The sequence below is a fragment of the Nelumbo nucifera genome, chromosome 4, assembly GCF_055504915.1.
Source record: "Nelumbo nucifera cultivar China Antique chromosome 4, China Antique-T2T, whole genome shotgun sequence".
NCBI classification, from domain to species: domain Eukaryota; kingdom Viridiplantae; phylum Streptophyta; class Magnoliopsida; order Proteales; family Nelumbonaceae; genus Nelumbo; species Nelumbo nucifera.
The window spans coordinates 8,127,025-8,151,070 of NC_142652.1; the positions used below are offsets into that span (position 1 = coordinate 8,127,025).

Genomic DNA, 24,046 nt, shown 5'->3' on the forward strand with positions numbered 1-24,046 from the left:
CGACTAGGACCCATCCAACTCTTTTCCCTAGTGATAGAGACATGGGATATGTGGTAATTTATGAGGCACAGGAGCAGTTAATGGGTTGGTTGTTTTGTCCCTGAACTCTACCATTTTAGCTAATCAAAGTTATGTGGAGATTTTCACTTCATTGATTGAAGGGAGCAAGGAGGAGAGGTTGTCCAGATCAACGAAGCAAATCGTTACTTCAAAGAAAAGTTATAAAATCTAATTAATGTATTCTTGTTGAGTAAACCATGAACACGCTACAGTCTTGATTGGCTCCAAAACAATAATCATCAGAATTTTTTCAGCAGTTTGAATTTCCGAGTCAAATGAATGATAAACTTATACTCATGGTATACTCAGTGAGAGTATTCTCATTGGATGTGGATCACCACTCATCGTGAAAGGGATGTGGTGAAAGTTATTTTTAGAAGGATAATTGGTCTAATCTGGACCTTTCAACTGGTGGATTGATATATGCAAACTTTTTCAAATTATCCATCCTTACACTGCAAGTCTGCAACACGTTAACCCCGGTCTGACCATGGTTAACATTATTTTAAATTTCGGAAGTTTCAGTCATTTTTGACCCTTGGACTGTGGAAAATTTTTTCAAAATTTAAAAGTTTTGAGTGATCACATATTTTGTCAACATTTCTAATACTTCGTATTTTAATAATATTTTGAAATTTTGGGTGAAATAAATGACTAAAATCCTAGAATTTCAGAGCCAAGATGAATTTGCTTGTTATATTTTATTTATCTAAAGCCAAAATTTCAAGGCAGTTAAAGCCATGGTCACAAGTCTAGTTTGAGGTGCTATCTTTTTAAAAGGTAAAACCAAATATTCCAAGAAGAGACTTGGAATTATAAGTTTAAGAACAGCTGATGAAATCACAATTCATTATTTATCATGGTTCCTCTACTCCATTTACATACAAATGGGTATATCTTCGTTGAAACTCAGTGGGTTGGTTTTCAGTATCCAAACCTTTACCACACATGAAAATGCAAAACCTTTTTCAACCCTTCTAAGAGTAAGGTGAATTGGATTGATGAGTTGAATACCCATATTTTATTTTCTATTATATATAAGTAATAAACAAGTAAAATAACATGAATAAATATCAAACTTTCAATTATTTTATTGAATCATATAAATAATATATAAATCATCAATTATCTTTTACATAAAATTTAAATTTATCACATAATACATAAATTCATATATCAATGGGAAAGGGTTGAATTTAGCCTAATACCAATATCCCATATCATATCATATAAATTGTAAAATATCAATAAAACCAGTACCCACCCCAAAATTTATTTTTCAGAAAAAAAAACCACTACCCTCCTCCAGATATCAATCAATCAAATGTGATTGAAAGACGACAAAACTAATTATTCAAATTGTCTATATTCGCTAACTAATTACTCAACATCTAAACTTTATCTGCTACAAGTCACATGGCATTCATAAAAGATATTGACAACACTCCAAGACGGCTTGTTTGACCGTTCAGGCAATGGATGATCAACTTGGAATCACCTTAAACGATTGATCTATATCAACAACAAGCCTAAATGTGAAATCATCCCATGACATGCGTGTCGTCATTAGAATCACTAAAATCCACTTGACACTCAAGCTCATGATGCTACAAAAGTGTGTATAATGTATTATTCCTTTATTGTGAGCTCAACCACACCAATGGTCTGATTCACACCTGGCCATCTCTTTCTAGAGGCCCATTGAAGTAGCTCAACTAATGCCTAGAATTGTAACTTTTTCCTTCGGTGAATGGGTAATTAAGTAGGTTGCGAGGTTTTAACTACTGAATGGCCTGTTGGATTGATTAATTATTTAATCCATTAAGCTATTAAGTTATTCAGTTCAGTCCCTTTAGCCACTATCAAATGGTCCCCTGCTTTGGCCCAAGGATTTCATTTCTTAGTATTTAGCTCCTTCCGTCTTAATCATTCAAACACATCTAAGGAGTCACATCTTTTGTGGCGTGTGAAACTCAAAGAGATGGTTTAGATGTTTAGGACCGACCAGAGATTATAAGTTTATGGTCACTACTTTTTTATTGTTTTCATTATTACTAGAGATTGATAGAAGTACCAAGTATGTACCAAGTATGAGGCAACTGCATCTATTTATCATTTTGTGTCTGAGATTGAGATTTATTATTTGTATGGTATATTTAATTTAAGCTTCTTAAAGAATAGGACTCATACCATTCAAATTTTTATAATGAATTATGTTTAAAGAATTAATCACTTTCTTAGTCTGCGTTTGAAATCAGTGTAAAACATCATCAATGTAAATACACTGTTTTACATTGAACCAGAAAGTGACCGTTGTTTTTTTTTTTAAATAGTGATGGGTGGAAGAGTATAAAATTTTACATCGATAAAATCAATGTAGTTTTTATATCGATTATTGATGTAAAACTTTAGAGTTGATGAGGTTTTACATCGATTATCAACGTAAAACTATACTCCATCCTAATGCACGCAAAACTGAATCGGAGTGTAGTTTTACATCGATAATAATTACACCCTCTTTCCAAAGGCACGCAAAACTGAACTAGAGTGCAATTCACTTTTTTCCATGCAAATCACGTCTTTAATAAATAAATTTATTGGATTTAATACTACCTTGAACCAAAATAATGTGTTGGCAAGATCATAGTTATTACAAAATAAGAAGTGTAGATAGTTAAGTTATACAAGCATTTTTTTTTTTGTTAAAAAACTTAAACAAATATGAGAACCCAAAATATAAGAGTTAACTCATGTGGAGATACACAAGTAAGGGTGTCAATGGATTGGTTCCAAAATCAATTTGGACGTATTGTACAGACCAAAAAGACAGTGGATTGGACTAGTCCAGTCCAAAATATTTATTAAATTGGATTGGACCTGGTTCGTCCATAATAAATTTATATTGATTTGATTGGATTAAGCCAATATTCAATCCATTGATATAAGATAAGAATATAAGTGTTAATGGACCGGGTTTGGATTGAAACCAATCTAAATTAAAATGAATTTGAACAAATTAGATGGTCCGAACACTGAATTTGACTGATCCAAAATAGTCCAAATTATTCATTGGATTATATTGGACCTGATCCATTTGTAATGGGCTCACATTGAACTGGATCGGAATGTACCAAATCCAGTCCAATCGACACCCCTATACACATGCTAATGGAGTAATGGTATTTCATTTTAATGAATTGGGAGCGGGGATCATGCTAGGGATAGGGAGTATAATTCCAGCTTTGATTGCAATTGATTACTCTTTCCACACATTCTCTTTGTGCATGAACTATAAGGAAGAAAATATAACTTCTACTACTAGAATTTTTGAAATTAATAAAATAAATTTTATTAAAACAAATAAAAGAAAAATAAAAATAATAAAATATATTAATAAATAAGTTTTATTATATGTATAATAATTTATATTTGTATATATAATATTTTTATATTTTATGTATTACAATAAATGATTTTTATAATTCTTAATTTTTGTATGTAAAATAATATATATATATATATATATATATATATTGTATAATTTTTATTTTTATAGGAAACTTCGGTCATAGTCGAACTCGAACCGAACCAAGATCAAATGCACGAGATTTTGAGCCAAGCTGAATTCAAGCTCAAGTCTCTAACTCAAATCGAGTTCGAGCTTAACATTTTTTTAACAAACCGAATTTTAATAACTAAACATTTGGCTTGTATTGGCTCAAATTCACCCACTAAGGCTGCATTTAAAACGATGCAAATGGAATGTAAATCCCGGTTCAGGGTAAATTTGCACTTTGGTTCATTTTTGCCTGTGTTTGGCAACATTACATTTATGCATTGACAAATAACAGAAAACACATTTTCCAATGCATATTTACATTGATTATAAGATGCAAAAGTACATCAAGAAAAAAAAAAGAAATTTGCTTTTAAATGAGCTTTTGATAAAAAAAAAAGGTATATACTTTATTGAAATTCATGTTTGCATCCATTATAACTAAAAATTTATTTGGTAAAATGGTAAATTTGTCAATGCAAAATTAACCCAACTTTACAATTTATATGAACCGCTATAGACTCTACATATTTGCATTCACACTTATTTACATCGTTTTCAAACGCAATATAATTGACACTTTAGCAAACCAAAAAACGTATTGACAAATGCTAGTATGTGAAAATTATATGATGGGGGAATGAATTGTGGAACTCATGGGTGATAATACTTTATGACCCAGGTCCCACTTTTATGACCTCAGCTCCCTTGTAATGAGACGTTAAAATTTTCTATTGCCTCTGAATCTCACATGTTAGTGTAACCCATCTATATTGCTTTAGCAAAAAAAAAAAAAAAAAAAAAGAAATTACAAAAGCTTCATGGTTGGGTGGCAGAAGTAAATCCACCCATTCATGTGGATTAAAACTATGAAAGCCCCATTCCTTTTTACATAACATGTACAGCTAATCAAATCAAGGCTTTGTCTTCTTGAGGCTCATTGTGCTCTATCTAGATAAACGATGACGCCAGCAATTATCTAAAACACTAAATGAACAGATAGAAAGAAGAGAGAAAGGTGGATGGAGACAATGAGTTCTGATATGGTGCAACGTAAGCGTATAAACCTGGCTACATGATCAATCATGAATGAAGACGCCATTATTATATACACATGGGACCCATATGGAACATTGACGTGTTACCTCATTATTGATTATATAACTAGGTTTACACACTTGTGCAAGTAAGAGATTTGTGCTTTCACCAAAAGATAAAACAAGAAAGTTACCTTTCCAGATCTTATTAGAGGTAGATGCAAACAGAAGAGGAAAACGTGGCGAATGGACAAAGAGGGGTGCTATTTGTCCATTGAAGCCATCTAATAACTGAAGTTTAGGTCTTATGATCAGAAACCAGAGGGGAGGTTTCAGTATTTGTAAAAAACCTAATTCTACTAATTTTGAATTTGAAACAAAGGAAGATCATGTCCTTTATTTTGTTGGTATGTAAGTTCATATGAATAATAACATAGAAGTATGGGAAATGTTCCATCGTGTGACGGGTACACGCTGTGAAGTCGGTGTCAGGTCCATGTTTAATTGGGCATTTTGCAAAAAAGGTGCAATGCAAATGCCTTCGGATAGGGGTATTCCTGGTCCTATTGGAGAATCCGGATCACCTATCAACATTATTTTACGCTGTACATCTCATGTATGAAAGGTTTTACTTTTATAGTGGGTCCTATGTATTTTGTTTGCAGGAGATCTCTGTTAGTTTTTAGGAAAGTTTCAACTAAGTTTTTTTTTTTATCTTCTCTAACCAAATCAGAGAAATTCTTAACTCAAATCAAATCTTTTTACCACGAAAATCAATCAGACCGTACCATTTTATTACAGTGATTGAAGGATTTTTTTTGTTTTAAAAAAAAAAGAAAGAAAGAAAGAAAACCTTCACCATATCCATATGCTTAAAGGATGCATTCAAGATTGACTCTTATCTCAGATTCTTTTAAACATTATTATATGGTTTTGTGATCGCGCGTGTTACTGCTTTTGCTCTGAGTCTCCAACTTCTCAGGGGAAATGGAGAGGGAGGAAACCAAGGGAGCAGAGAACACGACCTGCAGCGCAGAAGTTTTCAGCATTGAGGCAGATCAAGTAAAAGGCGTTCAATTGAACGGAGATTATCTCACGTCTGCACACACCATTGATCATGGTCTGTTACGTTTCATCTGGATCTTCCACAACTATAGTCTCTTTTCTGTCTTCAAATTCTGTTATATTTTTAGTTTTTACCGCTACTCCTGAATTTCTTTTTATTATTCTGCGTCGTTGTTATTCCTTTAAACAATAAGAAAACAGATACAGGAGGCCAATACTGATACTTATTTTGATTTTCGTCGGGGAAAACTTACAGATTCATGGCAACAAGTGGGTTTCCTACTGATAACGAGCTTCAATTGTGGATACATCTTGAGCTTTTCGAACCTGATTTTGGTGCCTCTTGGTTGGGTGTGGGGTGTAATCTGCTTGTTGGTTGTGGGCTTTTTTACTGCCTACGCCAACTGGCTCTTGGCAGGTCTTCACATAATACAAGGCCAGAGGTTTATAAGATACAGAGACCTCATGGGGTTTGTATTTGGTGAGTGTTTGCTTACAAATTAAATAATTCAAACATATTTCGACTGCTTTTATTTGTAAGATATTTACACTCAGAGTCTAAATTAAATGCTTTCTATCAAATCTCTTTCAGCTCCAATTCAAGTTGAGATCTTGGCTTTACAATCTCAATTAATTCACAACTATAACTTTCCTTGATTTAGGATCAGGGATGGCAACAGGGCAGGTTAGGGAAGGGTTTTGTAAATTTTACGCTTTATTCATCTTTTTTCTTCTTATACTTCCTAACCCGTTTCTAGTAGGGCTGTAAGTCAGGCCGGGTTAGATCGGGTTGAGGCCAATCCTAGCCCAACCTTAAGTTCTAAACCCCAATCCTAACCCTAATTAAATTCCTTCAATCCTAACCCAACCCAACCCAACCCAATTCGAAGTCAATTTCGTGTTGGGTTGGGCCCAACCCAACCTTCTTCCCATCCCTTAAAATCTCATAAATTTTTCGATTTTAGATCTTAACTCAACTTTCACCACATATATTAATCCTATGTTTCATTATTATTTGTTTGTTGACGATTTTTTTTTTTGTTCTTTTGGTACACAATTTAGAAAAACAAGTGTTAGAAATGACTATAGTTTATTACGAGTTATGGCTTACGAAAGATCTTTCTTAGGTGGAAAACAACATGGAGGAGATGAAGAATAAAATTTTCAAAAACACATAAAATAATATTATTAAGGTTTTAGTTTTTCTTATCAGGATTAAGTGAAGTGATTATCTTAAAAGAAATATATGATACTATGTGGTGGGCGCTATACAAATATCATGCATCTAAACAAATCAATGTATGTTATATATTACATATAACATATATTTATATATGGCATGTACTATAGAGTTAGGTTGGGTTAGCTAAGGGGTCAACCCTAATCCAACCCAAAGTAAAGTCGAGTTCATGAATTTCAACCCTAACCCTAACCAGAATATCAACCCGACCCAACCCAACCCAACTTTTTCGGTTTGGATTCGGGCCAACCCGACCCAAGTTGCAGCCTTAGTATCTAGACCCGTTAATGGGCGGGGCTTCAAGCCTAAATTTCCATTATGTCGGGCTCAGGCTTCGGGCCAGGCCCATTCAAATTTTGACAAAAGTTAAGGTAGAGCTCAGCCCATAAACGGGTTTACCCGTATCCTTCACAAATTCCTTAGCGAGTTGAATTTTCATAATCCAAACCCTCCTCGCATTTGAGGGTGAGATGGGTCAGATTGACGGGTTAGGTCTAGCCTACCCTTTTTTAGTGGAAAAAATCCTCCCTATCAGGGCTAGTACCTGCTAAATAAGGTAGAAATTGCCATGAAAAAAAATCATTAATTAAGTTGCTAACTGTTCTTTCGGTTTGTTTCTAATGATGCTCAATCCGAGGTTGTGCATGAACTGAGGACAACAACCAGATAGTCCTTGCTAATAGGGCGGGGCTAAGCTACAAGGACGAGGCCGCGCTTCAAGACTTGTGATCAAGAAAGGAGTTAGAGGCCCGAGGAGTTATCCTCGGGTAGGTACTCCAATGCTCAAGTCAATAGGATGTGATGGATGGCCGGGCCGAGCTATAGGGATGATGGTCCGAGCTAATTAATAGTATGGGTGTTAGAAGTTGGGGATCCCTTACCTCGAGCATGGAGTACCTTTTTATAGCCAATGATCCGTGTCCAGGTCGGATTGGGCTTCCGGGGTCGTCAGGATGAGATTAGCCGCCGAGGTGTTCGGGATAGAGTCCCATTCCCCAGCGGAGCCTTCCTTATTCCTCTTTATCCATAGTTGTGCTCATCCACGTGACGTGTAGTTGACGTGGCTGAAAGGAGAAGATGGGGGCCACCATAATAGCGTAGCTTGGTCAAGCAATGCCGATGTGGTCGGGCGATAACTAGGCAGCCACGTGTCTTGCAGGGCCAGCTCAGCCATGACCCGAACACCACTCCCCCAGTTCTGAAGTCGAGGAGTGAAGTAGTCCAATTCGTTTTTCGGCTAAACTTCAAGTTGATGTCTGGATGGGTGTTTGGCCTCTTTGGTGTTCCTCGACGCCTGTCGCAATCTTGAGAACCGGGCAATATGGAACGTGGCTGAGGAATCTTCCCATCGTCGACTACAGAACTCTAAGAGCTCTGACTTCGGAATCCGAACACCACTCCCCCAGTTCTGAAGCCGATGAGGGGGAGTGCCTGGTCCAAAGTGTTGTGCGGTTGCATAGCTCAGCAGAGTGTCGAGGTGTCAAACTGAGCTTCCAGGTTCGTCCTCCTGGTGAAGCCGAGGAACGGCTCTGATTCCAAGTGGAAGTCAAGCTTCTGTGTCATGGTGATTCTTGGCCATGGTGCGCCGAGCTTTGGAGTTGGGTCTAAATTTCGGAGTTGAGGCCACTGTGTTGCTCAGCCATGATGTGCCGAGCTTCCGAAGTTGGGCCTTAGCTCGGTCGTATGCCGAGGAAAGGCTTTTTGATGTCGGTCGGAGGCCAAGCTTCGGAATTGAGGTTGTGATGCTCGGCCACGGGGCACCGAGCTACGGAGACAGGGCCCTTGCGAGTGCCGAGCTGTGGAATTGAGGCCATTGCGATGCTCGACTATGACTTTCCGAGCTCCGGAGCTAAGGGCCCCTAGGTGCCAAGCTGTTGTGATGTTCGAGGGCCTACAGGTATCGAGCTTGTTGTAATGTTCGATTGTGGCTTGCTGATCTTCAAAGTTGAGGGCCTCGCAGGTGCTAAGCTTCGGAGTCTGCGCCTCTCTGATGCCCCACCGAGGAAGGTGTTGAGCTTCAAAGTCTGGGTCTCTCCGAGGCTCGGTAGCGCAATGCCAAGGAGGGTGCCGAGCTTTGGAGTATGCGCTTCTCCAAAGCCAAGTAGCATCGCGCCGAGGAAGGTGCCGAGCTTCGAAGTCTAGGTCTCTCCAATGCTCGGTAGTGCAGTGCCAAGCTTCGGAGTTTGCGCCTCTCTGAGGCTCGATAGCGCTGTGCTGAGCTTCGAAGTCTAGGTCTCTCCGAGGCTCCAATGTTCTGTAGCGCTGCGTCGAGGAAGGTGCTAAGCTTCGGAGTCTACGCCTCTCCGAGGCTCGGTAGCGCTGCGCCGAGGAAGGTGTCGAGCTTTGGAGTCTACGCCTCTTCGGTGCCCCGCCGAGGAAGGTGTCGACTTTCCAAGTCTAAGTCTCTCCGAGGCTTGGTAGCACAGTGCCGAACTTCGGAGTTTATGACTCTCCAAAGCCAGGTAGCGTGGCGCCGAGGAAGGTTCTGAGCTTCAATGTCTGGGTCTCTCCAAGGCTCGGTAGTGCAATGCCGAGGAAGGTGTCGAGCTTCAAAGTTTGCACCTCTTCGATGCTCCACCAAGGAAGGATCCGAGCTTCGAAGTCTAGGTCTCTCAGAGGCTTGGTAGCGCTACGCCGAGGAAGGTGTCGAGTTTCGAAGTTTGGGTCTCTCCGATGCTCGGTAATGCAGTGCCGAGGAAGGTGCCGAGCTTCGAGGTCTGCACCTCTCCGAGGCTCAGTAGCGCTGCACCGAGAAATGTGCCGAGCTTCGAAGTTTGGATCTCTCCGATGCTCGATAGCACGGTGCCGAGGAAGGTTCTGAGCTTCGGGGTCTCTGCCTCTCCGAGGCTCGGTAGCACTGCACCGAGAAAGGTGTCGAGCTTCGAAGTCTTGGTCTCTCCGAGGCTCGGTAGCATAGTGCCGAGGAAGGTGTTGAACTTCGGAGTCTACGCCTCTCCGATGCCCCACTGAGGAAGGTTCCAAACTTCAAAGTCTAGGTCTCTTCGAGGCTCGGTAGTGCTGTGTCGAGGAAGGTGTTGAGCCATTGGGCCGAGCTCCCCTGATGCTGCACTGAGGATGGACTTTCTATTCTTTGATTGAGGAATTTGTAGCTTAAGTTTCAGAATCCAAACACCACTCCCCCAGTTCCGAAGTCAAAGGGTGGAGTGCTCGGCCGAAGTGTAGTGCAGCTTCCCTTGGTCGGCATTGTTGTCGATTTCCTGCCGAGGATTGAACAGCTACGGGTTTCTCTTAGAATTTTGTCTTCTTTTGTCTTTTTCTTCTTTGATAGCTCGGTATGTCGAGCTTTAACCTGTTGTATTGATGGCTTAACTTAATGAAATTGTTTTGTTCTGAACTTGTGTGCATACATACGAGTTGGTTCCTCGGCCTTACCTTGGTCGAGGTCTGGGGTTGACCGAGATCTTCAGTCTCCGGCTAGTGGGGCCAGAGTATATTCCGAGATCTCATCTTTGGGACACTCAGTTTCTGGTCTCGGGAGCCTTTGGGGCCCTTCGTGGGTCAGTCGTTGTTCAGCTGGCTCTGCGACATTTTGTCGCCGAAGTACGGAGTACGATGACCACCCTCTAGCCTTGGAGGCAGGAGCGATCTTCTCCGATTTGGGCTCTGGCCATTGATCAGCCGAGTCAGATGTTCGGCTATCGCTGCCGAGCTAGCTACTAGCTATGTGTTAAGGGCTCGAGCCATTATAGGTCAGCTGAGTCAGTTTTCTTAGTCGGTGATACACTGCCGAGCTTCATGCCATGCCCGTTGGTAGGTCACCCGACTTAGCCGATTCAGTGCAATGTGTCGTGCATGCGCCGGTCAGTCGGCTGTGTAGCGCGACGGTGTAGTGCGGTTGTGTAGCGTGGTGGTGTAGCGCGACTATGTAGTGCAACTGTGTAGTGTGGCGGTGTAGTGCGGTTGTGTAGTGCAGCTGTGTAGCGCAGCTATGTAGCATGGCGGTGTAGGGTGACTGTGTAGCGCGGTTGTATAGTGCGGCTGTGTGTGTGGTTGTTGGGCTCGCGGGAGCGGGCCGTGGAGGTAAACCACCTTACTGTGTCTTGCTTCTCACACTTGGACCACGCTCCCCTCCTTTCCGGCCAGCGCGTTTTGGGGTCCTCGGGATGAAGATCGTCCTTCGTACGCATCGGGGTCGTGGGGGGGGGGGGGGGGGGGATGGCTCGGCTGGGCGGTGCCGCGCATCCTAGTGTGTGCATCATCTCGAAGATTCTTGATGCGGAGGCTGTGGAATTTCTTGATGCGGAGGGTTGCGATGCCAAGATTTTCGAGATGGGAATCAGCCTATTGATCGTTTGGACTAGTTCTTGGGCATCTTGATCGCTTTATTGATTGCACGGTAAGGAATGAAAGATTTTCGAGAATGGCTTTTTGTGTGTTTCCCACAGACGGTGCCAATCTGATGATGCTCAATCCGAGGTTGTGCACGAACTGAGGACAGCAACCTGATAGTCTTTTCTAACAGGGTGGGGCCGAACTACAAGGACGAGGTCGCGCTTCAAGACCCGTGATCAAGAAATGAGTCAGAGGCCCGAGGAGTTATCCCCGGGTAGGTACTCCGACGCTCAAGTCAGTAGGATGTGATGGATGGCCGGGCCGAGCTATAGGGATGTCGGTCCAAGCTAATTAGTAGTATGGGTGTTAGAAGTTGGGGATCTCTTACCTCGAGCATGGAGTACCTTTTTATAGCCAAAGATCTGTGTCCTGATCGGATTGGGCTTTCGGGGTTGTCAGGATGAGGTTAGCCGCCGAGGTATTCGGGATAAAGCCCCATTCCCTAGCGGAGTCTTCCTTATTCCTCTTTATACGTAGTTGTGCTCATCCACGTAACGTGTAATTGATGTGGCTGAAAGGAGAAGATGGGGGCCACCATAATAACGTAACTTGGTCGAGTTATAACAACGTAGCTGGACGATAACTGGGCGGTCGCGTGTCTCTCAGGGCCGGTTCATCCATATATATAAAATATTCTTCTCATCTATCAATTCAACTATATACCTAATCTACACTCTAGATTCTAGGGGACTACATTTTTTTTTCACGAAGAAAAGACGGCTAGAAAAGAATGTGCATCAATTATTAGAAATCACAAATTTAAATGATTTTAAATAACTTTCAGGAAGAAAACTGTATTATATCACATGGGTCCTCCAATTCTTGACTCTTCTCCTTGGAAACATGGGCTTCATTCTTCTAGGCGGCAGAGCTCTAAAGGTTTGTATGGATTTTATTTTATTTAACTTTTTATTTTTATTCATGGACTAATTAACATATCATGTTCGATTCCATGAGAACAGGAAATCAATTCAGAGTTTAAAGTCTGCCCCTCCAGTCTCCAACTTTTCATTGCCATATCCGGGGTGGCCTTCTTTATGTTCTCATTTGTTGTTCCGACAATGTCCGCCATGAGACGCTGGTTGGCAGGCTCAACGATTCTAACATCCATCTACATTGTCATGCTCTTAGCCATATTAATAAAAGATGGTGAGATATAGTTATTAAGGGACCATTTGGTTTGCAGTCAGAAGTCAGAACTGGAAACAAAATGATATATTCCCATAGTTTATTTAGTTTAAATAAAAATTGGAATGAGAATTGAAATCAGTTGAAATGAGATTTTATTCTTCAAGAAAAGAGAGAGAGAATGGTCATTCCCTCAAATAGAAGAATTTTTATTCTACTATAAATGAAAATGGGATTTCAATTCCATCCCATTAAACAATTGGAATCAAAATGACCAGTTCTAATTCCGATTCCAAACCCCAATTCACGTGAACCAAATGGGTCCTAAAGGATAGGTGCATACATGCATAACTAAGGTCCATTTGGTTCTTAAATAATTGGAATTGGAATCAAAATCCTTCAGAATCAGAATTAGAATCGGAGTCAGAATGGTTTATTCCCATAGTCTATTTGGCTTAGACAAGAATAAGACTGAAAATTGAAATCAGTAGGAATGAAAATTTCATTCCCAAAAGAGGGGCCATTCTCTCAAATCGGAATAACCGATTTCAAACCCTTATTCCTGCATACCAAACGGCGCCTAAAAGTCTAAAATTATGCATTGGGGATTGGCCAACTTGTTAAGGCGTTTCTGTTTTCTGAAGGTAAATCTAGGACGAAAGTGGATTACAACATTGGCGGAAGCCAATTAGATAAGGTATTCAAATCCTTCGGCGCAATTTCTGCTATTATTGTCAGCAATACCTCGGGCTTGCTGCCAGAGATTCAGGTTAGTTACACTTCTATTGGATGGATGATTGAAAGTTGAAACCTGTGATCGTTATGATTTCTAACACATAAATATTTATACAGTCAACTCTCCGTCAGCCGGCTATTAAGAACATGAGAAGAGCTTTATACCTGCAATACACGGTTGGGCTTGTATTTTATTACGGTGTTACCCTCGTCGGATATTGGGCCTACGGTTCGTCTGTGTCCGAGTATATCCCCAAAGAACTTAGTGGGCCTAGTTGGGCTAAGGTCATGATCAACATTACGGTCTTCCTCCAGACAATAATTTCTCAGCATGTGAGCCTTCTTCTCTTTCATGTTTGTTCCTAGGTTAGCACAATTCAGTGATTTAGTAAAGAAGCATCATTGGATGGAGCAAGGTTTGGCTGAACACTATCGCTGTGTTGATAAAATTTTACGTCAGTATTTAAATACATGAGGCCTACATTCATCTTTTACAGTGGGGCCATTAATTTATTACTGACCTAAAACCTCATCATTAATTTTACAGCATGCTAAACAACCACGGCATTCAGCTAATCCGAATTCCATTCGATATAGATTGGAACTCGGATTTGCTTACCCTGACAGACGCTACCCACAAGACACTACAGCCACACACCAGGACCATCATGTGGGTAGCGTTGTCAGTAGCGGGATCCGGAATCAGATAGGTTGAACCCCTGGCTCCCAATATAAGAGAAAACCTTGCATTGGCACAGCTTCATGTGGATTAAATGGTTGCACCTTGTAGTTAATTGGACTGAACTGGAGCTAAATGTTTGTAGATGTTCATTGCGCCGATACATGAGGCTCTTGATACAAATTTCCTAAAACCTGATGAGAGAATGGACTCCAGGGAAAATCTTAAACGCCGCCTCGTTTTGCGTGCAGCCATCTTCACACTGAACACATTTGTGACAGCTGCATTTCCTTTCATGGGTGACTTTGTGAACTTGCTTGGGTCATTCTCGCTCTTTCCACTGACCTTTGTGTTCCCAAGCATGGTTTTTATGCAGGTAATTATTAACTTGATTGTTAACTGAAAAGGCAACTTTTTCCTGATCATGGGTTCATGGCTGACCTTGTGTCTTCCTTTTCTTGATCTCACTGTTGCAGGTCAAAGGGAAGACAGCTAGAAAGAAAGAAAAGATGTGGCATTGGGCCAACATTGTTGTTTTCTCCATTCTCACTGTAGCCACAACAATCTCTGCTATCCGCTTAATTGTAAACAATGCGAGGGTTTATCATTTCTTCGCAAACAGATGATAACCCTGTGTGCATTCTTCTCTTACAACTTTACAAGTTTATAGAGAGTGTATTAAGCTTGCCTAGATGGTATTATTGTTGGTGTTTATCAGATTTTATGATTCAAATTAAATCCTTTTAAGTTTTATTCGTTCTCTTTTGACTTGTGGAATGTCTTCAGTCTTGCCTACATGACCTAAAAAGAAATTTCACTTATTGTTTTGTGGACTTGGTATATGACTTATAGGAGCTATGGACAGAGCACACTTGGACCATTGTACTCACACACACGTGCCAAATTAGGCCACTAAGACGCCCGGAACCACTGACTTCGGGGAAGGGATTATTAGAGTGGTGCTACGCTTTTCAAACGGACCCTATAGGGGATTTGGGCATATATCACCAAAATACAAAAAAAAAAAAAAAAAAAATCCTTCACATAAAATTTAAAGTATTATTAAATTGAACACTTAACACTCCATCAGGGTAGGGGCATGTATCCAACGGGTAGGATAGAAATTACCATCCCTAACAAGAAGCCTCAGAAAAATGGAAGACATTACCTCTTGTGCTCTCTATTTTGGACATACATAACACAGTGATTTGCTGTTTTTGATCAAACCTTCTGCACTGAGATATTTTCCGAAAGGCGGTGAAATTGGTTTTCAAGAGAACGAAAATTTACCGTGACTCAACCATAACGAACAAGTTTTCCTATCTTCTTCCTTAGCTGAATAAAATCGACCATTATAGATTTGGAACCATTCCTAATATTTAAAGACTGTCTAGCATACCGCTACCATTATATCTCTTTGCTGTCTGAAGATGTTATATGAAGAGAGCTTGCCTGCTGGCTTGAAAGCAGCTGAAACCGTGTTAGTTTCTCTGCCCCTATCCATATCTATAGGCTATAGCTGTGCCCGCCAGCTGTTTGCAATTCTTGGGAGAAAAAATGAGCAACTACTTTCTGGTCCTTGTTCTCTATTTTTCTTGGCAAAAATCTAGGAGGCTGGGTTTGGTTGCAGTGCAAATTTTAGATTGGATGCAAAATTTGTATTCATTTAGTTTTGTTTTCCTTGATTTGTATTGTTACCTGATACAAAATTTGTACTTTTGTCACTTTTTCCTTCATTAACAGTATAAATTTTGCATGCACCACATTCCTTCTATCTCAATTCTTTTTCATAACAATGTGGTGATCATAACATTTATTTGCACCTACTTCACTCCTAGACGGATATTTCCTCCTACTTCCATTTTCATTCATTTAAAGTGGATGTCATGGTTTTTAAAAACGAATCGATCAGGGGTCCGTTACCGGTTTAAACCGTTAATCGATCGGTTCAGTGGTTTGCTGATCAAAATCAACAGTTTTGGGGAAAAAACGGTTTTGGAGGAAAACAGAACTGATCAAGTAACCGGTTCCCAGTTTTCCGATCCGACCATCCGTCCGGTTCAGTCCGGTTTTAAAAATCATGATAAATGTCACTTCTGCAAAAATGTCCAAGCCGTAGATGTGCAGCACAAATCCTGAAATCCCTTGGAATGGAAGCTTCACCTCAGCCCTCTCCTATTGATGGGAGCGGATTAGCTGGAGACAAAAACATACACACCCGACTGAACTATCTATTATGGTTGAACACACCAGTATTCAATATAACTGGGTCTCAGATAGGACCCACAATGAGAACTGGCATGTTCAACTGTGACAGATAATTCAGCTGGGTGTGTATGGTTTTGTCTCCGGCTCATCCGGACTGCCTATTGACATCATTGATTCAAGTGATACACCTTGATGTAAAGTTTGGTAATTAGTTGAGTATACTTTTTATTTTTGCTCCGCGTTAGTCCATTGCCAAGTTTATAGTCAACTTCAGTTGGTTCTGGTTCCACCATTCATCATTTACTTTTTTCCTAGTTGCCTTGTTTTGATATCAAATTGAACTAAGCCAGATTGCTATTGAACTCCTTGCTAAGATGTCAGTGATAATGTGTAGTAGGTGACTGAAGCTTCTACGTACGCTATAAGATATTAAAGAGCCCTAAGCTCATAGTTACCATTTAATCTTTTAATCCTTTTTACAACAACATTTGGGTACTAATAATCGATCTAATATACAATACAACATATATACAATTTACACCCTTACATTGACATTCTTATGCAAGCATATAATTAGTCAAGTTTCTCCAAATGATCATACCTAACATTTTTGACTGGTTTATTATAATATATTGGGTGCTCCTTCCCTCTCCCAACATGTACTCTAAAATTGAAATCGGTCTCTCACAATTAATTAGTTGGTTCATAATAATATTCTTCTTGGTTTCCATTGGGGTGTTTTGCAGTGGTTGAACTTGTTGTGGTGGTAACGATTTTGAACCATTGACTTGTAGGGTCACAGTTAGGCGCACCACTCGAGCATTTGCATGGATTAGTGATGATGGAGTTGCTGGAGTCAACATCTAAGCACACACTGCTTCCATCAGCAAGTTTGGATGAAAGATGCATCTTGGTATCTGATATTAAATCCCATTTTGAACCAGGATCGTTGCAGATGATTCCAAGCTTGGCTGGCTTCCCCACCCCATCGGCTTGTAAGCAAAAATATGTTCCCTTCACCACTAAAGTCTTTTGGGGTGTATAGGCCCATGACTCGGATTCCACACAAGACCCCAGCTTCAGTGGCTCTATTACAGACTTTCTCAAAACACAAAGGCCGGTTGATGGATGGAAAATCATCTCATGTGGCCTTACATTTAAAAGATCATCAGGACCTGCATCTTACATTAAAAGATACATGTTTTTAACACCATAACATTAAAAGATATTGGTATAAACAATATAATTAGCAATTTAGGCTCCTCACTTTTCAGTAAGTAATAAATATATTTACTACCCCGAGTAAGTGTTTCCTAGGAAACATATATCCGGGTAAATTCATTTACCCATGTTCTTTTATTTTTTATATAAATAAGACAACTATCATTTTATCCATAAAAATCTATTATTAAAATGGACATTTTTATAGCATTCAAGTTTTGGCAACTTTCCTCTAGGTGGAAAAGTTATTTACCCAACTAATATATGGGTATCACTTACCTAATCCCCACATAAATCTGAAAAAAGAACATGAATTTCTTGGTAATTAAAACCAAAATCACATTAACCAACTTCCCCCCACCTCCTCTCAAAATCCAAAAAGTGAACGCCCCCTTAAAGTCTCACAGTCAAGATTTTGATCCCTAGTGAAGTAATGAAGAAAGTATCAATTTAAGTATAAACATACCTAGGAAGGGAGACTGGAGTAGAGATACCCTCTTCATGGGACTTGCATTGCCAGTCCCAAACCACTCTGAGTTCAAGAGCCCATAAGCCTCATCTATACCTGTTCCCAGAGCCCAATCCAAGTCCTTTTCAGCTGCAACACCTAATAAGCAATTCAAGAACCTAATGTCATTTACGTTGCCGCCTCTCAGATCTGGCCTAAAATCACTGAGAAACAATGGCCACCCTTCGCCCAACACAAACTGTCCTTCCATCATCAGTTTATCAACCACATTTCCACAGAGCTGGTTCAGGTCGCCTGTCTCCCAGGCCTTTTCATCCGAAAATCCGGACCAGTGAACCCCAAACACTAGCTTCCTTGTAAATGGTAGGTTCATTGGCTGCTTGGCAAAGAAAGCAAAGTCTTCATCATAATTCAGCTCATAAAGTATAACAAGAACGTTTGGACTTGCTGCATGCACTGCTTCAGCACCCTTCTGCATGTACCTGATATGGCATATACTGAAGGTATTAGTTTCCAGAATCAATATAATACATGCAACACAGACAGGGTCATCCTGACTCCTGATCCAGTTTGCTCATGCATGACAGCCCTTGCCTCTCTCTCTCTCTCTCTCATTGAGTAACTCATGAGCACCCTAAAATGTTTATCACTCACTGGCTTGAAATCCAGACAGATTAAGATTGTTAACTTTTTTCTGTTTTCAATCCAATGAGTTCTACACACATAAAGGGCACACAGTAAACGATGAGAGCATGCTCACTAGACCAACACTAGCTTTGCATCGCATTATTATCAGTTTTTTTTTTTTGTTTTTTTTTCAACTCTGTGTATGCAATATTCATCTTCTAATCTATTGGAATAGCGACGGTACCTGTACCAATTGTTCACATTCTGCTTGTTTCCTTCAAACTCATTGCTTAGGCTCATGCCAACAACATTGATTGTGTGATTGAATATGGTTGCCGTTCGAGTTAGCCCTCTGATCCATAGATCCGTGTCAAAGTACTTGTCACCGTTGAAGTTGCTATGATGCCAACCCGGCTTGCTTATGCGATTATCCAATATGACCATCAAATTTTTCTCTGCAAGGTTATCTACCACGGCCTGGGGATGAATCAATTAAATTATACATAGATTATTGTCATTTCATTTTATTTTATTGGGTAATCACCATATAAATCAAGAAAGTAAATTATAATGTTTATTACTTCATATATCGATCAGAACAAGCTATATTGAGGAATGCTACAGCAATAACTCCATGACAGAGGTACTAAATCAAGAAAGGAAAACAAAAATCCATTTCACCAGTTTTTGTTCCGACATGTATGGGGCTTAAAATTCATAACCAAGCAATCATGTATCAGGACAACTTACAGATGCTTAAAGAACCCATGCATGTATATGTATCACACAAACTTTATTAAATTAAAACAAATAAAGCCCTAACAAATAATCAGAATATTATTATCTATCTATTCTATTAGTAAATAAAGTGGTTACATGCCTTGAGGTTATGGCTATGTGAATGTCATTAAAATTATATCCAAATATCATATATAATATATGGTTAATGCTTATTTTATTCACATGCATAACACGTATTATGAATAAATTATTAATAAAGTGAAATATAAATGATTTTAAAGCAACTATACAATATAGGGATTTAGTATCTGAGATCTGATTCCATCTAAACAAACAGTGTTTTAAACACGCTGAGGCGAGAGTCTAGGATGTCTGACTCATATAGCAGAGTTGTGGGTTAAGGGGATGAGGGATGTGATATTCCCTTCAAGTTATTAAAACTGGACCGGACAGGGAACTGTTCTGGTGTGCAGTTCCTAAGTCAAACGGTCCGGTTGTCCGTCTGAATGGATGACCTGATCTGGCAAAAAAAAAAATTAAAAAAACAATCAAAAATTATTATTAGGATCAACAGTTTGACCGATCGGGTTAATAATTCGATCACTCGGATCAACAATTTATTGACCAAATCAACGATTTTTACTAAAAAATGGTTTTGAGGCAAAATAGAACCAATCAAGTGATCGATTCCCCATTTTTCCGATCCAACTGTCCAGTAAAAAAAGACTGGTAGGTTCTTTTTGGTAAATGAAAAGATTGATAGGTTGTAGTTGGACTGTTGAATAGTGGACAGTTAGTTATGACTTATATGGTACGTTATGGATAAAATTTTGCTCTGCCTGTGGAAAATAAAATTGAAACTAAAGAAAGTGTTTTGAGGGTTCATGTGAAACCAAAACACCTTTTAAACCACAAAGCACAAAAGGGCTTTGTGCTTTTGGGTTTTATTTTTTTATTGTTTTGTGCTTTTGAGTTGTAAAAGCACAAATCCTGTGTCCATCCAAACGCAACCTTACATATCCAATGTAGTGATGTATAGGCTATACAATTAGTGGGGTCCACAAATAAACTAATCAGGTCCAACTGAAGTCGATAATTTAAGGTGTTTAAGACTCTTTGGGACTTGGGTCCAACTTCAAGCCGGCCATGGATAAACACATATAATTTGTGAAAGAGAAGTAAATGAATCCAATTTTCTTGGACTTGGACCCCCAATTTTTAACGATTTGGGGGGTTGAAGTCCAAACGATCTGCATCATTCTTGGACCTGGACCCAATCCATATAATAGGGCCTCTGGGCCTGGATCTGGTCTGTACAAGTGCACTCACAACATTCCCCGGAATTGAAATATAAACAAAAAAATACTAAATTAATGTCAGGAATCTTATATAAGTGTGTTTTTCTTCGCTCCTTCCAGGATGTAACGGTGGTTGTTAAAGCCACTTCATCCAACATTCAAACAATATTCGAAAAAACGAGGCGTGGATTTAACATCCACCGTGACTTTACTTGCTGAATCGGGATGTATAATTTAATTTCACAAGGGAAAGTGGGCCGGTCTACCTGGTAAGCAGAAACAAGGGGAAGATCAAGCAGAGACGGATTGTTGACTTGGATGCCGACGATGGATTCAAGAAGACCAAGGTTCTTGAACGACTGTCGGACGGTAACCGAAGCCAAAGACTCGTCGTTGACCATGAACTGTGGCCACGTGAGCTGAACGCAGTTGAATCCCAAAGATATAATCTCCTTCGAGATCATGTCCAACGACCGCCTGCTCAGGCCGTCGGGCACCATGGCTTCGAGGTGTGCCCCCCAATTGACGCACGCCAGCTTCACCCGGTGCCCGTCTCCGTCGACGATCCACCGCGAATTAGTGTAAAGTGGCAGAGCCATCACATGGTGTTGCAGCAAAACGTTGGGAGACAGGAGCAGAAAAGAAAGGATGATGAAAAGCAAGAAAGGAAGCTTCTTCATGATTCCCAAAATCACAATCGACTCAACTGAGCCCCTTCCTTTGATTTGTAGGTTGCTCAAAACACACCGTCCTGCTTGCTTATATATATAAAAGCAAATAAGCGATTCTTTTTCCTTCACCGTTAAGTACATGAACTTAATTTACTAAAAGTTGGGGTTTGTGGCCGTTCGATGCATCTATAGACTGGAGTTAAGATGAGATGAAGGAACTCAAAAAGTCCAAGATATACACTAGCTAATTGGGGCGGCACTTCTTAATGGTCCACCAATGCCGTCAGGTCCACAAAATCCGACGCATTTTGATGAATGATGAGGTTTAACCCCTTTTTTATATTTATTGATGAGAGATTAGAGATGTGGTGTGGGGTCCACCGTCCATGATGGGTGATATTAAATTTGAAATGAACTAATGAATGATACTTTAATGGTTTCTTTGTGGTTTTATTATGATCGATTCAACACTCTGTAATACGACACGCATCAAATTCATCGCCATGAAGCATCTGCCAATTAAAGGAAGACAAGTGGCTAAGTTTTACAGAGATGTGATACCTTCCACGTAAATAGCGCTTACGATCGATGATATTGGAGACACGCTTTACATTACATAAATACTCACGCTTACGCATTTGAGAAGGAAAGAATTAATAAGTAAAAGTAATAACCTATCTAGCTACTCTCTAGTCTCTACACAGATCTATCAGTTATCACCATGAGGAAAAACAAACAATAGAAAATAAGGATTTGGTCTGAGAATCGTGAAACGCAAGGAATTAATGTGTTTTTTTGTTGCTTTACGAATTAGAAATTGGGGGTATTAAACTATTAACCATCTAAACAAATTAAGAAGTAATGTTGAGCTTAATTCTATATGCAAGGAATTAGTGTCTAGTGCCTAGCTAGTGCTAATATCTTCTTATTGTGCTATAAATAATTTTGAACCATTGACTGGCTGGGTCACACGAAGCATCTCCCCACAAGCATTGGCATCGACTGGCGATGATGTTGTTCTTAGAATCAATGTCCAAACAAGCGGTGCTGTTAGTGGGTAGCGTAGTCGAAAGGTGCATCCTAGAGTCTGATATCGGTTTCCATTTCGTAGCAGGACTAGAGCAGTCCCCACGAAGCTTTGCTCGCCTGCCCAACCCATCAGCCTGTAAGCATAAGACTGTTGTTCCATTTACTGCCAGCGTCATTTCTGGTGTATACATCCACTGCGCAGATTCAGCACAAGACCCTAGCTTCAAATCCAATGGCTTCTTAAATGAACCTCTCTGCACGCAAAGACCCGTTAATGGATGGTACAGTATTTGGTATGGCGCAACTTCATCCAGCCCCGCCCCTGCAAGTGCATTAGCATTACACAATAATATTTTCAATTCAATAACAAATTAACACCTCAAGAATTCATTAAGGCCCCTCTCCACCGTTAATTATTAATTACTGGTTGGATTAGTATGTGATGGGATTAAGCAAATGAAAACACACATATATGATATACCTCGGAAAGGAGATTGGAGTGCAGAAAGCCTTCGAAGAAAGGTTGAATTCCGAGGCCCAGACCAACCCCAATTCATCACTGCATAAACCTCATCCAAGCCCATAACCCCTTCTCTCAAATAATAACTACCCATAAATGCCCACAAAGCCCAGTCAAAATCCAATTCCGCTGCAACACCGAAAATACAATTGGAGTACCTATTATCAGCTAAACTACCTCCCCTTAGATCAATCCCAAACTCACTTACAAACAGCGGGTACCCTTGGTCCAACACAAACAGTATTTTGTCCTTCAACGCGTTAACCACTCGCCCACACACCTGGTTCGGGTTGCCCGTCGACCAAGCATCTCCATCCGAGAACGAGTACCAATGAAGCTCAAATACTAGCTTTCTCGTGAACGATAGATTCAGTGGTTGATTACGGAGGAAATGCAAGTCTTTGTCGTAATCTAAACCAGAGAGTATGGTGAGAACGTCTGGGTTGGCTCTGTGCACTGCTTCAGCTCCTTGTTGCATGTACCTGATGAATGATGATGATGTGATGATCGAGTTAACGTTGAGAAAGCTAAAGTAGTAGTTTCTACAATGATCAGAGCAAACAACACAAGCACGAAGGAATAAGGATATATGTATATATATTAATTAATACGTACTTGTACCAGACGCTCACATTCTGCTTGGGCCCTCGGAGCTCATTCCTCAAGCTCATGCCGATGACATTGGAAGTGCCATTGAACAAGGTAGCCATTCGGGTTAGACCCTTGATCCAGAGATCCGGGTCAAAGTAGATATCACCAAAAAACCCGTTACCATCCCTGTTGGCGCAACACCACCCGGGCTGGCTTATGTGGTTGTCAATTATGACCATCACGCCATTCTTCCCAAGATTGGATACCACAGCCTGATCAGGTTATTACCACCCATTTTCATTTAATTCAGCAATTAATCCAGATGATGATTGTCAAGGCAAGGAAATGAGTTAATGAAAAGACTGGAGATTAAGAAGACGATCTCACTTGGAAAGCTTGGATAATGGTGAGATTGAGCATAGATGGATTGTTTACTCTTATTGCACCGATGGATTCTAAGAGCCCAAGGCTCTCGAACGATTGTTGGACCGTTAACGAGGCTAAGGTGTCGTTAGTGGCCACCCACAGCGGCCATGTCAACCGAATGCAATTAAATCCCATCGATACAATCCACTTGGAAATGACGTCCAAGGGCTGCCTGTTTAGCCCCTCCGCCAGCACTGGTTGGAGGTGCGATACCCAATTCGCGCATGCCAACTTCACTCGTTTCCCACTTTCATCGACTATCCAACGGGAATCGGTGTATAGAGGCAGTGCTGTCGCAATTGCAGGCTGTTCTGGTAACAGAACGTTGGGATTAAGAACATGAAAGCAAACAACTAATAAGAAAAGGAGTTTGATCTTCATGTTGATGAATT

General features: G+C 40.2%; 3 protein-coding genes across 4 annotated transcripts; 1 reads left to right on the forward strand and 2 right to left on the reverse strand.

The window, feature by feature from the left end:
* Positions 1-5,505: 5,505 nt before the first annotated feature.
* LOC104591539 (proline transporter 2-like) lies at positions 5,506-14,606 on the forward strand. The gene is made up of 8 exons (XM_010250405.2): positions 5,506-5,773; positions 5,975-6,199; positions 12,096-12,190; positions 12,274-12,460; positions 13,084-13,208; positions 13,292-13,507; positions 13,999-14,229; positions 14,330-14,606. The coding sequence occupies exons 1-8, from the start codon at positions 5,641-5,643 to the stop codon at positions 14,477-14,479; spliced, it is 1,362 nt and encodes a 453-aa protein (XP_010248707.1). The 5' UTR covers positions 5,506-5,640; the 3' UTR covers positions 14,480-14,606.
* Positions 14,607-16,488: 1,882 nt separating this feature from the next.
* Positions 16,489-21,225, reverse strand: LOC104591538 (glycosyl hydrolase 5 family protein-like). Of its 2 annotated transcripts, none has more exons than XM_010250404.3 (4): positions 20,684-21,225; positions 18,623-18,855; positions 17,749-18,233; positions 16,489-17,236 (listed from the first exon to the last, which is right to left on the reverse strand). In XM_010250404.3, the coding sequence occupies exons 1-4, from the start codon at positions 21,095-21,097 to the stop codon at positions 16,752-16,754; spliced, it is 1,617 nt and encodes a 538-aa protein (XP_010248706.1). In that variant the 5' UTR covers positions 21,098-21,225; the 3' UTR covers positions 16,489-16,751. The 2 variants fall into 2 exon arrangements, with proteins under 2 accessions (XP_010248706.1, XP_010248705.1); XM_010250403.3 differs by having other exon boundaries at positions 16,489-17,242; positions 20,684-21,223.
* Positions 21,226-22,002: 777 nt separating this feature from the next.
* On the reverse strand, positions 22,003-24,035 carry LOC104591975 (glycosyl hydrolase 5 family protein-like). Its single transcript, XM_010251129.1, has 4 exons — positions 23,616-24,035; positions 23,253-23,500; positions 22,599-23,119; positions 22,003-22,439 (listed from the first exon to the last, which is right to left on the reverse strand). Exons 1-4 carry the CDS (start codon positions 24,033-24,035, stop codon positions 22,003-22,005), a joined length of 1,626 nt encoding a protein of 541 aa, XP_010249431.1.
* Positions 24,036-24,046: the final 11 nt, after the last annotated feature.